The sequence below is a fragment of the Phycodurus eques genome, chromosome 7 (assembly GCF_024500275.1).
Source record: "Phycodurus eques isolate BA_2022a chromosome 7, UOR_Pequ_1.1, whole genome shotgun sequence".
NCBI lineage: Eukaryota > Metazoa > Chordata > Actinopteri > Syngnathiformes > Syngnathidae > Phycodurus > Phycodurus eques.
In genome coordinates, this window is record NC_084531.1 from 30,505,248 (window position 1) to 30,519,579 (window position 14,332).

A 14,332-nucleotide genomic window follows, 5' to 3' on the forward strand; every position below is an offset into this window, starting at 1 on the left:
GTAAACTTACACACCAATTAGGTGAAATTGCGTCGTTTACAACGGCATAAGAACGCACCGCTCACAGACGGACTGGAGTTGTGTGAAGTTGCGCGCGAGGTCGGCGCGTACCTTGGGGAAGCGGCTCTCCTCGTCGATGAGCGAGATGACGTTCATGGGCTTGATGGCGATCATGTCGAGGGCGTCCTGGTTGTCGGTGAACTCGATGTGCTGCCAGTCGATGTTCTCCAGGTTGTACTCCTCCTGCTCCAGCTTGAACACGTGACGCACGAAGAACTGCTGCAGGTTCTCGTTGGCGAAGTTGATGCACAGCTGCTCGAAACTGCCGGCGCAAATGCGCACACGCTTAACACTGCGCGTGTGTGTGTGTGTGTGTGTGTGTGTGTCGCGTGCGTGCGTGCGTGCGTGTCGTACCTGTTGACGGTGAAGTTCTCAAAGCCAAAAATGTCCAGCAGTCCGATGGAGCGTCTGACGACTTTGCTGTGCGAGGATGAAGGCTTGTAGATGGCGGCGTTGATCTTCTCCACCATCCACACGAACAGACGGCCGTAAATACCCTACGCGCAACCGAGCGTCAGTCACGTTCGTACGAACGACTTGTCGGCGTGTCGCGGCGCCCGACCTTGACGAAGGCGTCCCGCACGTCCAACGCTTGCTCCGTGCTGAGCGGCGTCGACACGGTTTCTCCTCTGGTGATCAACGTTCTGCTCGTCAGGCAGTTCATCAGGTCCTTGCCGTCCACCTGCACGCGCAAGGTTTTGTGTGTATGTGTTTGGTTTCTTTAAAGAGATTCAACGTTTTTGGACGATTGTCAGAAGGCTACCTGTGATGGCAAAGAGGGAAAGTTTTGATGGTAGCAGATTTTCATACACTAACACTCAATTTGGAATTTGGATTTTGGCCAAAATGATTCTTTTTATGTGAGGATAAGGTAGGCTTTAGCGATTCAAGTGGCAGAATAATACATGATTTAAGACGTTTAGTCACTACGGCGACATTATCATTGTACATATAATGATTTTCTCATCATTATTATTATTCTTTTTTTTTAAACAAAAAGTTCTCATGTCCAAAAGAAGGTCTTTCTCAGTCCTCCGATTTTCTAAATGTATCGTTGAAATGCTATACAAAATGAAAAAAAACAACAACAAAAAGACATTGTGAGGGATACACATTTTCATTTTTTTTTTTTTTTTAAATGTTTGAATTCGTATCTGAGTGTTTCGATACTTTGTTGTTTCATGTCTCGCCAGAAGATTCAACAACTAAAACAGTGACTTGAAGTGGGCTTCGCTGTCAGTGGTTACGACCTAACGCGAACTGTTGTAAATTAGTGACTATTTTATAATTGCGTTGTAAAAAGTGCCACACCATTGGATTTACGATGAATGAAAGTGAGAAAGAGCGCTAACCTCGAGCAGCGCCGACGTGCCGGAGAGATGCGCGCTGGGTACGACCTCGCAGGCGTCCAAGTTGTCGTACGTACGTGCTGCGGGGCCACAAATTGTCCACGTGACGATTTACAAAATGGACTTCGAAGGAGTTGTAATAAGACGCAGTAAACGTCTGACTTCGGATCTAAAAGGAGAAATTATCGACAAAGACCTTCGTAGCGCAGGTTGCCCATGTGCAAAATGGAGGCCAACAGTTTGGAGATCTCCCAATTCTCTTTGTCCGTGAACATCAGAACCTGCAAATAGGTTTTGGATACCCAACGGTAATATTATATGATATTATAGTTGTCCAGGAAGTCGGGTGTAATGCCGTTACCTTCATGGCCGAGCGTATGTTGGAGTATTCCTTCATGTCGTCGCGACCGTCGCACACCGTACACTTTCCCTGCACGCGCACACGCGCACTCGTCAGTGAAACATCTCAGCATCTGCCAGCACGATTTCCGTTTCGACGGCGAAATCATATCGCGACCGTGACTGAACAGCGTACGAAAGGCGTCGACTGACTATGGTGAGGTAGGCGTAGTCCGCGGCCTTGCCGAGTCCCAGCTTCTTCTTGTCGGCCGCAGTCATGCCCTTCAACATGCAGTAGAAGATGTGGTAGTTCCTCTCATCCTGAGCCTGTAAAGGCAAACAGTTTGAGTGACGCTTGCCGGCGGGGCGAGGCCGGAGCGAGTCGTACCTGCCGACACACCCGCGACTTCTCCAGCAGGTATTGTTCGATTTTGGCTCCCTCGATGGCTCCCCTCTTGTTGAAGTGGATGTCGATGTACTTGCCGAAACGGGACGAGTTGTCGTTGCGAACGGTCTTTGCGTTTCCGAAGGCTGCGGGACAAACGAGCGAGCGGTGAGGCTGAACCCGTCGACTTTTCACACGAAGCAAATCTCTCAGCGCCTCTCCAGACTGACCCTCCAGAATGGGATTGGCCTCCAGCACCTGCTGCTCGATCCACGAGTGTTGACCGCTGATGGCTGCCAGGAACTGCAGGATCAGCTTGGTGCTTTCGGTCTTACCCGCTCCGGACTCTCCGCTATTGGGTCGCAAACCAGAGGAAACGTTTAGGATCCCGAGTAAAGAAAGTAAGACTCCGAGCGTACCTGATGATGCAGCACTGGTCGCGGTTGTTCCTCTGCATGTTGAAGTAACAGTTGTCTGCGATGGCGAAGATGTGAGGAGGCATCTCGCCGATCTTCTTGTTGGTGTACAGGCGGATCTGGTCCGCCGTGTAGATGGGAAGCAGCTGGTACGGGTTGATAGCCACCAGGATGGAGCCCGTGTATGTCTGGAAGGAAACGGCAAGGCGAACGTGAGCCGGGACCGGTGGCTCGTTCATCCGCCTGAGTAGGAAGCCCGGACACTTCCTTGTCTCTGGATCTGGATCTGGATCTGGTATCAGGGTGAGACCGGACACCCATCCACTATCCATCCATCCAGCCGTCCTGCGGTTAGCTAAAGCCTATGCCGGCCGATTCGATGCCCGAGCCGCCTCAACAGGCCCTTTGCCATATAAAGGCGAGAAAGTCATTGCGCCTGCTAATATTCGCCTTTTCGGTCACTACGCAAGGCTTGTGACTGAAAAGACAAGATGGTGAGGGTGAGGAGCTGGACTGATGGATTTTAGATGCCCCTTTGGTCAACTCCCTACTGACGTGTTTGCAGCAGGTCCAGCCAGGAGCAGAGCCAAGGGAACAGTGAAGACAATGTCTCACAGCTGCCCTTTTAAAAGCCTCGGTGTCCCCCCGTTGGAAGTCGAGGGGGTGACCAATGACAAGGAAGTCTGGAAGGTGAGGAGGTTGAGAACTTGCCTTTTGGGTCTACCATCTTTCCTTGAACCTCCGATACATGAACTCCTGCATCTAAGGCAAGACTTTGCTCCCAACCCTGAGGCCACAGCCGCCCATTTCTGACTGGAACCCTTGGCCTGCAGTGGCTCAACACTGTTTAAGCCCAGAACTAGCAGGGTGATTTCTGGACTATTCTGAAACCACCTGTAGAATATTCCTGCAGCCAATCAAGGACTCCTGTTTTTGGATGACAATCCTACCAAGCTGAATGTTTGACTGTCTCTCAGCATTCACCCAACAACAATAAGAAGAGGCGCACGTGTCGTAAGACGGCTACGTCAGGGCCGACAGACGGTGTAACGTGCGTCTTGCGCGTCAGCTGGACGGTGAGCGTGTCGCCGTCAGCCGCGAGAGAAGAGGCGGCCGTGTTGTAAACCCTCAACATGCGTCGTTTACCGTCATCTATCAAGCTCAGCTTTCGAGACGCATGCAAGCACATTTCTAGCTCATTATCATCCAACATTTAAAACATGCCACGTCTCATTCACGGTCAGACTTACCCTCCCACCACAGTTTGTCTTTGGAGGAAACAGGAAGAGGAGTGACAAGAAAGGCAAAAGATGGAAAAGAAGCAAACGTTGAAGAGCAGAAAATAGCGCAAGCGAAAGATGCACGATGAGCTAGATAAAAATCTGTCAGGTACATGTAGATTGTTGAAAGAAACTGAACCGGGACAAGAACGTGACGCACGACTCACGTAGATGAGCTTTTCGCTGTATCTGATGAGCAGGTTGCGCAGGATTCCGGCCTCGTTGAGGTCCCCCAGGCGGATCATGTCCTCCACGCCGTGGATGGAGGTGGGATGCATGGGTTTGATGTTGGTGGCCTTCTGGGGGGAGATCCAGTGCTCCTGCACGTGGACGAATAGTTGGTAAACAGTCTTGTGGTCATCATGGGTTGAGACTGACACTTCCCAGTTTAAGGGTCGACAAAAGGGCTTTTGCACCACAGGAACTTTCCCCCAGATCTAGACTACTTTCTTTATGTCGAATACTCTTCCCAAAATGTAATTCTGGGAATTTCTTCGTGCCTGAAAGAAGACCTTGCCAGGGTGCTAGTACTTATGCACTAAGCCCAGGAACCTTTGCCCTTTAGGGTCTCATGGTCTTCGTGAGTTTCACGGTTTGGGGAAACACTTCTGATCTTTAACATCATTTGCAAAACAAGAACCTTTTTGTCCAGGAACCAATACTTCATAGTTCCTTGTTATCCCGGCGCAAACTGACCTTTATTTAATGATGGCCATCTTAGCAACATGAGTTTGGGATGGCGAGATGAATCCGAACTTACATTTCCTTCGTCATCCACCACCTGGATCTGTCCGGAGTCGCAGAGTTTCACCACCGCTCCGATCGGAACCTCAAACTCCCGACCGCTCTTCGGGTCCAACCACACGTAGTCGCCCTGGCAACGACAGTTCAGTGTTGCGGCCGTTAACCGGTCTGACAGAGCCTTGGAAAGGCGTCATTTAAATGCGCAGTGGCAAAACACAAACGCTGTCGAGGTGAGTCGCGAAGACATTTTCACCGCGCCGCCATACGTACTCGCGGTGGCAAAAGCTCTGACGGCAACGCTCGCCAACGGAGGCTTCCGTGTCGCTGACCACGGGAGAGCCATTGGGAAAACGCTGGAAATGGCCGACATGCCGACTTGAGCCTTCTTCTCCGCTGTCGCGGTTTGAATGTGTGAAGTGTCAGTCGAGAGGTTTTAACGGCTACGTTTACTCCAAAGTTCAGATGAGTCGACGTGATCGTTGAAGGGTGTGGCTCGGGAATTGACTTTTCTGTTGCCCGGATTAATGGTCCGAATGGGATTTTATGACTGACTGCGAAATGGATAGCGGGCTCCAGAGCGACAGGAGATGGCAGGCTCGCCGTTATATTTCGCAAATGACCTCAATGCAGACAACGCGAGCTAACAGTTTTTGCATACCCGACGATTGAGGGTTAAGTTCCCAGTCTGTGGCTACTATGTCACCGGGCTGTCGTCTGTGTACAGCTCGTTAAGACATCCGCTCGCTTTTCTTCTCCTCACTCGCAGAGGTTGCGCTGGATCCATTGAGATCCATTTTTTTTAAAATTGAAATTCAATTCAGTTGGTGTATGGCTACTGTCGCCATCCCAAACACGACAAGTTACTGTCACGCTTTCTTTCAGCTTAATCAATGACTTTTCTGGCACTCGGAAGTATTAACCACCTTTTGTTTGCAAACATTATGAAATGATCTTCACGCGCATACATGCAGGTATGGACACGCGTGTACTGCAAGTACGCATCTATACAGACGGTGGCGCGGACGCATCGTACCGGTAGCAGCGTGCTTTGTTTCACGACAGTGTTGACGTTTCGGAGCGGAGCCCATTTGGCCTGATCCTTCTCGTAAAGATCCACACAGTCCCGACGTTTGTACATGGTCTCGCGCAGGCGGACACGTTGCGTGATTTCAAAAAGAAAAAAAGGCGTTTCCTGATCCGATCCAAAGTCCGCTTAGTCTCATCAAAAAGTCAGAAGCTGAAGACCATCCTGGTTGTCTCTCCTGTCTTGATCAAGTTTACAAGAAACCTGTTGCAAAAGTTCAGCCTCGTGCTCAGGCCCATCAGTATTTTCGTGTGTGTGTGTCGAGCTCCCCTCGGTCGTCCTCTGCAACAAGAAGCGCTTTCTCCTGTTAGGTGCGTCAAGCGGGTGTTGGATTTCTGGATCGAAGAGACCAGGATCTCACCCTGACGGCGAATTGCGACTCATGACTACAGCGCCTCAACTAACTCTGCACCAAAAAAAAAAAAAACTTTTCCTCTTATGTCACCGCTTTTCGCCATTGTACTCCTTCCACTTAGCAAACCTTCACCAATTCGAGCCATTGCAATTTCCGACGTTTCACAAAATTCGGAATATTACTTTGCGCGTTGCGAAAATTCCCGTTTCCCCCAGAATTCTACATTTTCCTACCCGTAAAGACCATTCAAGAAAATGGAACATCCATCCATCTTCTTGACCGCTTCTCCTCAGGCGGGTCGCGGGGGCGTGCCGGAGCCCGTCCCAGCTATCTTCGGGACGAGAGGCGGGGTACACCTTGAACCGGTCGCCAGCCAATCGCAGGGCACGCATAAACAAACAACCATTGACACTCACATTCACACCTACGGCCAATTTCGAGTCTTCCATCAATCTAGCACGCAACGTTTTGGGGATGTGGGAGGAAACTCGACTCCAAATGGAACCTCAAAGCCACATCTCAGGTCAAGGTTCAATCCGCTTTGCCAAGCTAACTTTAAACTCCGCCTGACCCCAACTTGTGACGTTGCTCTTTCCTGAACTTTAATCCTCGATCCAACCTCGGTTCAATCCAGCTCAAACCTCACATTTCAACTCAGTTTACTTGAGCTCTAATCAGGCGTTGAACCAACTCTAAACTGAACTTCAAACGCAACTCTAGACTCGAAAGTTAACTTTCAAGCCGACTCTCGCTGTGACATAAAGTCGAAATTCACTTCTAACCTTAACTTTAAACCAACTCTAAACCGAACGTGTACTTGCAACTGTAACCTACAAACTGAAATCCAACTTAACGAGTTGTAAACCCATCTCGAAACTTAACTCGAAACCCAAATCTCAAGCTAACGCTAAACCAGTTCTAAACGTGACTCTAAACGCGCCCTAAACTTAACTTTAAACCAAATCTAAATGTCATTTGAAATCCATCTCTTAACTTTATACTTGTTCTAAACTTAACTTAAAACCCAACACTAAACTTTAAACCGGCTCGAGACTTAACTTGTTTTAAGTCCAGCTCTAACCTTAATTGAATGTAGTTTGAATCCACTTCTAAATGTAACTTTAAGCCAGCTCCTAACCTCAACGTTAAACCAAAATACAAAGTCAAAAATTCAACCAAACTTCAAACTTGGAACCTGAAACCATTTAAAGTGAACTATTTTCAACCCAATTCTAACTTTACTTGAAACCTAAAACCCTAAAGCAAGTTCTTACTGTAACTTTAAACCCAGTTGTAATTTTACCATGCTACGTGCTAATGCTAATATTATTGGATGAATGAGAGCCTGTGTGTGTGTGTGTGTGTGTGTGTGTGTGTTGTCAAAGATCACCGTGCGTTTGTTTGCGTTGACGATCAGTTGCTCTGCATTCATTATTAAAGTCTCCCTGTTGTGTCCTCTCGTCACCATGACGACACAGGCTGTCAACATGTTAACTCGTATCCCAGAAATAACCGATCACCTTTTTCTACTTGATATTTTACTTATTTTAGCGCATTACAAGTAAGATTAATGAGACATGTAACATTCACGTCGACTGATCCCAGGACATTTTTTTTCTATTTCGTCAAATAAATTATTCAAGCAGGTGTTCACTTACCAGCAAGTGGATCAAATGCAAACTAAAAAAAAATATATACAACTAAAAACCAAAACTCCTGTAATAGTTGCTGCATTAATTTTTATTTATTTTAAAATGGGTTGACTAATAGTGAGTATTTTATTAATATTTTCATTAATGTAACTCATTGAATAATGAGTTCACTGATTTATTGTAAGCAAAAAAAATTAAGATTCGTCAAATAAAAATGTTTGTATATAAATAATCATTTTTTTAAACAATGCATTGATTTCATTGAATTAATTAAATTATAAAATTAAAATATGATCATGAATTATTATGTAATTAATAACTTATTTAATTGCATTGATAGCTAAAGATCTGTAAAAAAGTTAGTTTAGTTTTGATAGTCTTAAACAATTCCTTTAATTAATTATAATTAAATAAAGTATAAATAAAACTATTTCAAGATGAAAACGGCTTATTAAAATAAACTATTACAGTAAATTAAAACATTAAAATAAATTAAATGTAAATAATGTCCGAACAATAAAATATTATTTTTCCCCTCATTTAAAAATGAGCTGGTTCTAAAAATTGAATGAGGCACTTCAGCACAAAAGTTTAGACAATTGTGACAGAGAAATGAATTGTAAACTATAAATATGAACAAAGCAACTGCACTATTCATAATTCAATACAAGTCATAACGCACCATTATGGTAGTTCCAATTTAAACAAGTTAAAGACGGCACGTTAGTGCCCCCTGCAGGTGAAAGATGTCAGTGCGGCTGTGCCTCCATCCACTGCAGTTGGGTCAACCAGCAGTAAGAGCGTTCGTTTATAATTGACTTGCTCACGTGACCCCACTTGCTCATTTGCATGGAGATGGACGCGAGAGGTCACCGGATGACGGATAGCCGCAAAGCGCTTACCTTGATGACGGCGGCGTACTTGTAGCTCAGGCGGCGGACGTTGGGGTCCCAGCCCTCCAGGGGCCAATTGGAGCTCCTTCTCTTCGACTTGGTCGCCATGGTTACGGCATCATACTTCCAAGTACCGGAAAGTCACTAAATGCTCGCCGTTTCTCTCGGCGTGACCGCACGCGCATGTCAAACGTCCACAGTGCAGGATAGCTGATGATCTGTGTGCATGTGTGTGCGCGCGTGTTGCCCGATTTTATTGGCTCGCCCTACTAAAGCGCCCACCCAACAAGGGGGGGGGCGCTGTCCCAGCAAATTAGTCTGTCAGAAAGACTGACGAGTTCATCAACGCATTCACTGACTCTTGAAGAGGCCCGCAACGCACACACGCACACACACACACACGCACACACACACACACGCACGCACACACACACATACGCACACATGGGAAAATGAAGAAGCAAATACAAAGAGGTTCCAGTGCAGCCTAATGACTGTCTGCTCCCTAATGAGTGCAACACACACACACTCATAGTCATGCACACAAATACACGCGTAGACACACGTTCACTCATATATGTACACACACACGCACACATTCTATATACTTACACTTATACACACACATGCACACGCGGACATTCACACTCACACATGCACCAATACACGCATATGCATATACACGCACACACTCATAGACACACATTCACCCATATACACTTACAGTACATGCACGCACACGCATACATATGCACGAATACAAGTGTGAGTGCATGCTCACCTGTTGCAGGATTACCATGGTTCCAATTCTTGTTCCGGTTCCACTTCTGGTTCCCGTTGTCGCAGGACGTCAGCAGCGTGTTGCTCCTGACGAAACACACAGCGGACGTGCATTTTAGACTTCACACAATCAGGATTTTTGGGGCCGATCAGCGAGTTGAAAAAAAACGATCACCGATCCGATCCCGAGATGGAGGAATGTGTCTATTGAAATGACCTGTTTATTTCCTGTATATACTTGTGTACTTTATTGCGCAAAAAATATATATATTTACAATAAATAATGTATCTTTGTTCATCTATTCATGCCAGTGAGGCATCGTGACAAACAGAACCAAAGATAAATGGTCTTCTATTCGATGGCAGGAAGTAAATACAGTCATGAATGGATCCACTTTAGGTGACATTTTGGTTTGTTGGTGTGCCGTGAGATGTTTCAATTGGAAAATATGTTCCTTGGCTCCAGAAAGGTTGAAAATCACTGCTCTCGTCAGATCGTGGATTCTAATCAGTCAGGTCAAACCAACATGACAACGTGACAGAAATAATGGGTGCTAACCGACTGTAAATAAAATACTATATTTTTAATTAAATGACTTCACACACGCCGAAATTTTAGAGCATGTTTCGACAGACCGGCGGCATGTTTACGTCCAACCGTTGGTGCTCCCGCTAGCTTGCTAGGCTACATGACGTTTTGTCGCCTGCTTGGGAGCCGTATCGTGTCAAAAGTACGTGAACATACCTCAAGCGAGCCTTAAACCAACGTCCTCTCCTGGCCTGAGCACCGGTCACCGCCAACACACGTTTTTCCCCATTTTGTCCTTATAATACAATCAGCGCCACGGTAACGTCGCATTTGAGTTGACAAGATAAAGCCCAATGATCGTAAAAGATGGGATGCGGTGGTATCGGAATACATGATTCTATTGCAGTAGTCCGACATAGTGCAATCGTGAAAGAGCTATCCCGGCTATCTTCGGGCGACTTCTTCAATATGTTCAAGATTTTTTATATTTATATACAATCATTTTGTACTCTACTGGGTATTCTGAGTCCATGACAAAAAAAATACAAAACTAACTTTGTACTGTATTGATGTTTGTAGGCCACAAAAAGTGTTTCAATTGAACAGACGCCGTTAAGTTGAGGTTCCACTGTACTTTATAACATAATTAGCAACATTTTAGTCATTGTGAACTCTACCGGTCATTTGTTTCTACCTCACTTCCTTTTTTGACCAATTTTATTGCTGTGATGATGCAAATGTATTGAAACCTTCATGCAGTAAAAGAGAGGTGGTAAAATCCAACAGGGCCTGATTTGTAAACAACATCATCGAATGGTTACATTTTGCTGAGCCATCATTTTTATCACGCGTGACCGTGAGATCAGCTTACACTTATTAATGAAGCTAATTACCATACATCTATTTGCTCTTTGTATTGTGGTGTGTATTCTATATGTATTATTCAGTTGGGACACGTTTACAGTTACGTGTGTGTGTGTGTGTGTGTGTGCATAATTAATGCAGCTATTATGACCTGTCACTTTGATCCTTTGACTTGTTGGCAACCTGACTACAACATTTTGTTTACGCTTCTCTTTGTACTAAAATGCAGCCTGGGCAACAACAGTTCGCATTAGCATTATAGTGAAAGTCAAATTTTAGCATGTTAGCATCATGTTAGCATTAGAGTGAACGTCACATTTCAGCATGATAGCATCACGTTAAGTAAAATTTTACCCTGTTAGCATCACATTGGCATCACCGTGAAAGTCGCATGTTAGCATCATGTGAGCATCATGTTAGCATTACAGTTAAACTCACACTTCAGCACGTTAGCATCACGTTATCACATTTTAACGTTATCGTCATGTTAGCAGCATCACAGTGAAAGTCACATTTGCATCACATTAGCATTACAGTGAAAGTCACATTTTAGCATGTTAGCATTAGAGTGAAAGTCACATTTCAGCATGTTAGCATCACGTTAAGTCCATGTTACCATGTTAGCATCATGTTAGCATCACATGAGCAACACCGTGAAAGTCACATTTTAGCATGTTAGCAATATGTTAGCATTGCAGTTAGTCCCATTCCATGCTAAATGCATGTTAGCAGTCACATTTTAGCACGTTAGCATCATCTTAGCAGCATCACAGTGAAAGTCACAAAAGCATTACAGTAAAGTCACATTTTAGCATTATGTTAGCATTACAGTGAAAGTCACATTATAGCATGTTAGCATCATGTTAGCATCACAGTGAAAGTGCTCAAGAGAAGTCCACAAGTACAAGTGAGGGATGAAGGAAGAGGAGGTTCTACACAGACTCCAGCAAAAAGTCAGGTGGAAAAAAAGAAGTTTTTGTCGCTTCCAGGCAGTGTGAAAGGGATTTGGGTGTCTCCTCTTCATGTCGTCTTTGTGTGTGGGCTGCTGAGCGTCCGATTGGATGTTGTCTGAAATTCCATGACACCACAAAATGGCCACCACAGAGTGTGAAGGGGCAGACGTGAAGACAACAAACATTCACTGACAACAACTGGACCAAAGTGGAAATAAGTGGTTCGTAAATTGAATAATTATATAGTTCTGAAGTGGACTACAAGTGGACTATAATCAGATCTCAAGTGGACTAGAAGTTGATCGCAAGTGAAGTCTTTGTGGACTTCTACTGTAGTTAAGGATGGCTGAAGTGGAGTAGGATGGGACAACAAGTGGAATATAAAGTGGATCATAAGTGGATAAAGAATAGATACCAAGTGTACATTTTAGTTTATTATTTTTTTTTATTTCAATCATTTAATCTTTTGTGTTACGAAACGAGCATGACTAAAAGTTACAAATTGATCAGAAGCGTACGATCCAAGTGGACAAAGTTGACCACGAGTGGAATACACGTGGACTAAAAGTGGATCAAAAGAAGATAAAAGTGGACATTGTTAGCATTTTAGCCCTTTAACCTTTTGTAATATATTCTTCAGCATGACTAAAAGTGGAATTTAATTTTGTGGCCACAAAATTGACCACAAGTGAAGTAAAAGTGGTCCACAGGTGGATCAAAACAACACCACAAGTGGACTAGAAGTTGTCCACAAGTGGAACACAAGGGGACTAAAAGTAGACCACAAGTGAATCATAAGAACACCACAAGCGGACGAGAAGTTGGCCATAAGTGGAGCACAAGTGTATCGTGAGAATATCACAAGTGGAATATAAGTGGACCAAAAGAACACCACAAGTGGACTAGAGGTTGACCATACATTGAATACAAGTGGCCCGCAAGTGGATCATAAGTGGACTAAAAGTGGACCAAAAGTAAAGTGGACATTGTTATCATTTAGTTTCATTTATTCCAGTCGTCTAAACTTTTCTGTTGCCTTTATCAGCATCATGACTACAAGTGGAAGTTTAGTCAAATACAAATTGACCAAAAGAGGACTACAAGTGGACCAAAAGTCGACATCGCTGTTAGATTTTTGCTTTTAGCATCAGCTAGCTAGCATGCAGGCTTACCTGTATCATGCCATGTAAACGTTTGTGTTCTCGGGTTGACAAAGGCGAAACCCGAACAATCTGACCCACTTTCATGTGCCGCCAACTTGCGGCGCTCACTTCCTGTCTCCGCTCCAGAACCTGATCCAGCCACCACGTGGCCTGAGGGCATCTCCATCATCAGCCCCCCCCCCCCGCTGCGCCCCCCACAGAGAGACACACTGGCCCCTTTCTGAGCTGCGAATAGCCAGCAGCGATGCATGATGGGAACTTTCTGGGGCGGCACAAATGTAAGGTGAAGGACTTCGTCAAAGTCAACGTGTTGACCCTTTTGTTCACGTGTCATCGAGTCCCGTCAAACTGTCGCTGGGCGCTTCATTAGGCACACCATCCAACGACATTGAATGCAAAATGACTCACTTTTGATTGAAACTGTCAGAGAGCTAAATATTGAATAATACGTTTTTGTTAGCATGTCAACTGTTAGCATCTTAGCATTTGAGCTCTTCACTTTCGCAATAGTACCCGACCACAGGGCACAATGTGAAATCCATATCACGCTGCCTTAGCGCTTTCTGCACTCAGGTTGCCATCTTGCTAAATGTAAGCATAACAACTGTTCGCATGTTAGCGTTGTATCCGCTCTCAATAGAAATAGTATGCAAAAATACGTAGGCAAAAATGGAAAATTCTTACGAATGCGCCTCAGCGCTTGCCTCACTCAGGTTGCTAGCTTTTCAAATGAACAACAATATAAACAATATATTACATGTAGAAAATCAATGATTTTCGCAAGTGAAATGTGATGAGCTCGGATCCACGAATGTTGGGAATCAGATCTAGACATAAATTTCACCAAAATATTTGGAAAAGCTCTCGGCAAGATGCGGCGCCGTTGTGTCTGAGAAAGTTCTTTCGAGTTCTCCTCACCGTGCATGATGTCATATGTCTTTTAGAGGACGAAGATGATGCGGGTGGGAAAAAAAAAACACTTCCTTCCTACACTGGAAGGGGAAAACAATCATTTCAATCCTTCATCTTCAGATGTTTGTTACCAGATGTCTTCTGTTCATTCCGTTCATTTCCTGCACTTCTTCTTGGTGACGACCTGATCTCCAGCCGGTCCTTGTCCTCCTGCTGCCAGCGAAGATCTCATGTGCCGTGTGTGTGTGTGTGTCTGTGTGTGTGTGTTTAAAGAGCTTAAGACTTCTCCCTCTTCCCTGTCGCTATTAAGGCATCATGTGCGCAACTCATTCACTGTCACTGACCCATGTTACTGGCACACCACAACACTGCGGGGGGGGGGGGGGGGGTGTAATCAGACACACACAAATACACATTATACACACACACACATGCAAGCTGATTTGCATGGAATTTTAAATACGTGTAGATCATAAGAGAATCACAAGTGGACTACAAGTGAATGACAAGTAGACTGCAAATGGATCATTAGTTGACCTAAAGTGGACTACAAAAGGATCATGTGGCCAAAAAA

General features: G+C 45.0%; 1 protein-coding gene across 9 annotated transcripts in view; it reads right to left on the bottom strand.

Moving 5' to 3' along the window:
• LOC133404800 (unconventional myosin-VIIa-like) overlaps window positions 1-9,367 on the bottom strand; it is a 30,195-nt gene extending 20,828 nt beyond the window's left edge. For 4 of the 9 annotated variants that reach the window (XM_061681110.1, XM_061681105.1, XM_061681111.1 and 1 more), the window contains exons 1-14: window positions 8,567-8,763; window positions 4,590-4,703; window positions 3,997-4,149; window positions 3,800-3,817; window positions 2,553-2,737; window positions 2,364-2,485; window positions 2,137-2,279; window positions 1,962-2,075; window positions 1,771-1,839; window positions 1,606-1,690; window positions 1,413-1,489; window positions 623-742; window positions 415-557; window positions 112-322 (exon numbers count right to left, since the gene is read on the bottom strand). In XM_061681110.1, coding sequence (XP_061537094.1) covers window positions 112-322; window positions 415-557; window positions 623-742; window positions 1,413-1,489; window positions 1,606-1,690; window positions 1,771-1,839; window positions 1,962-2,075; window positions 2,137-2,279; window positions 2,364-2,485; window positions 2,553-2,737; window positions 3,800-3,817; window positions 3,997-4,149; window positions 4,590-4,703; window positions 8,567-8,665 — 1,653 coding nt within the window. In that variant the 5' untranslated portion in view covers window positions 8,666-8,763. Of the gene's footprint in view, window positions 1-111; window positions 323-414; window positions 558-622; window positions 743-1,412; window positions 1,490-1,605; window positions 1,691-1,770; window positions 1,840-1,961; window positions 2,076-2,136; window positions 2,280-2,363; window positions 2,486-2,552; window positions 2,738-3,799; window positions 3,818-3,996; window positions 4,150-4,525; window positions 4,704-8,566; window positions 8,764-9,338 lie in introns of those variants that run through there. The other 5 variants (XM_061681106.1, XM_061681107.1, XM_061681109.1 and 2 more) reach the window with 5 other exon arrangements.
• Window positions 9,368-14,332: the final 4,965 nt, after the last annotated feature.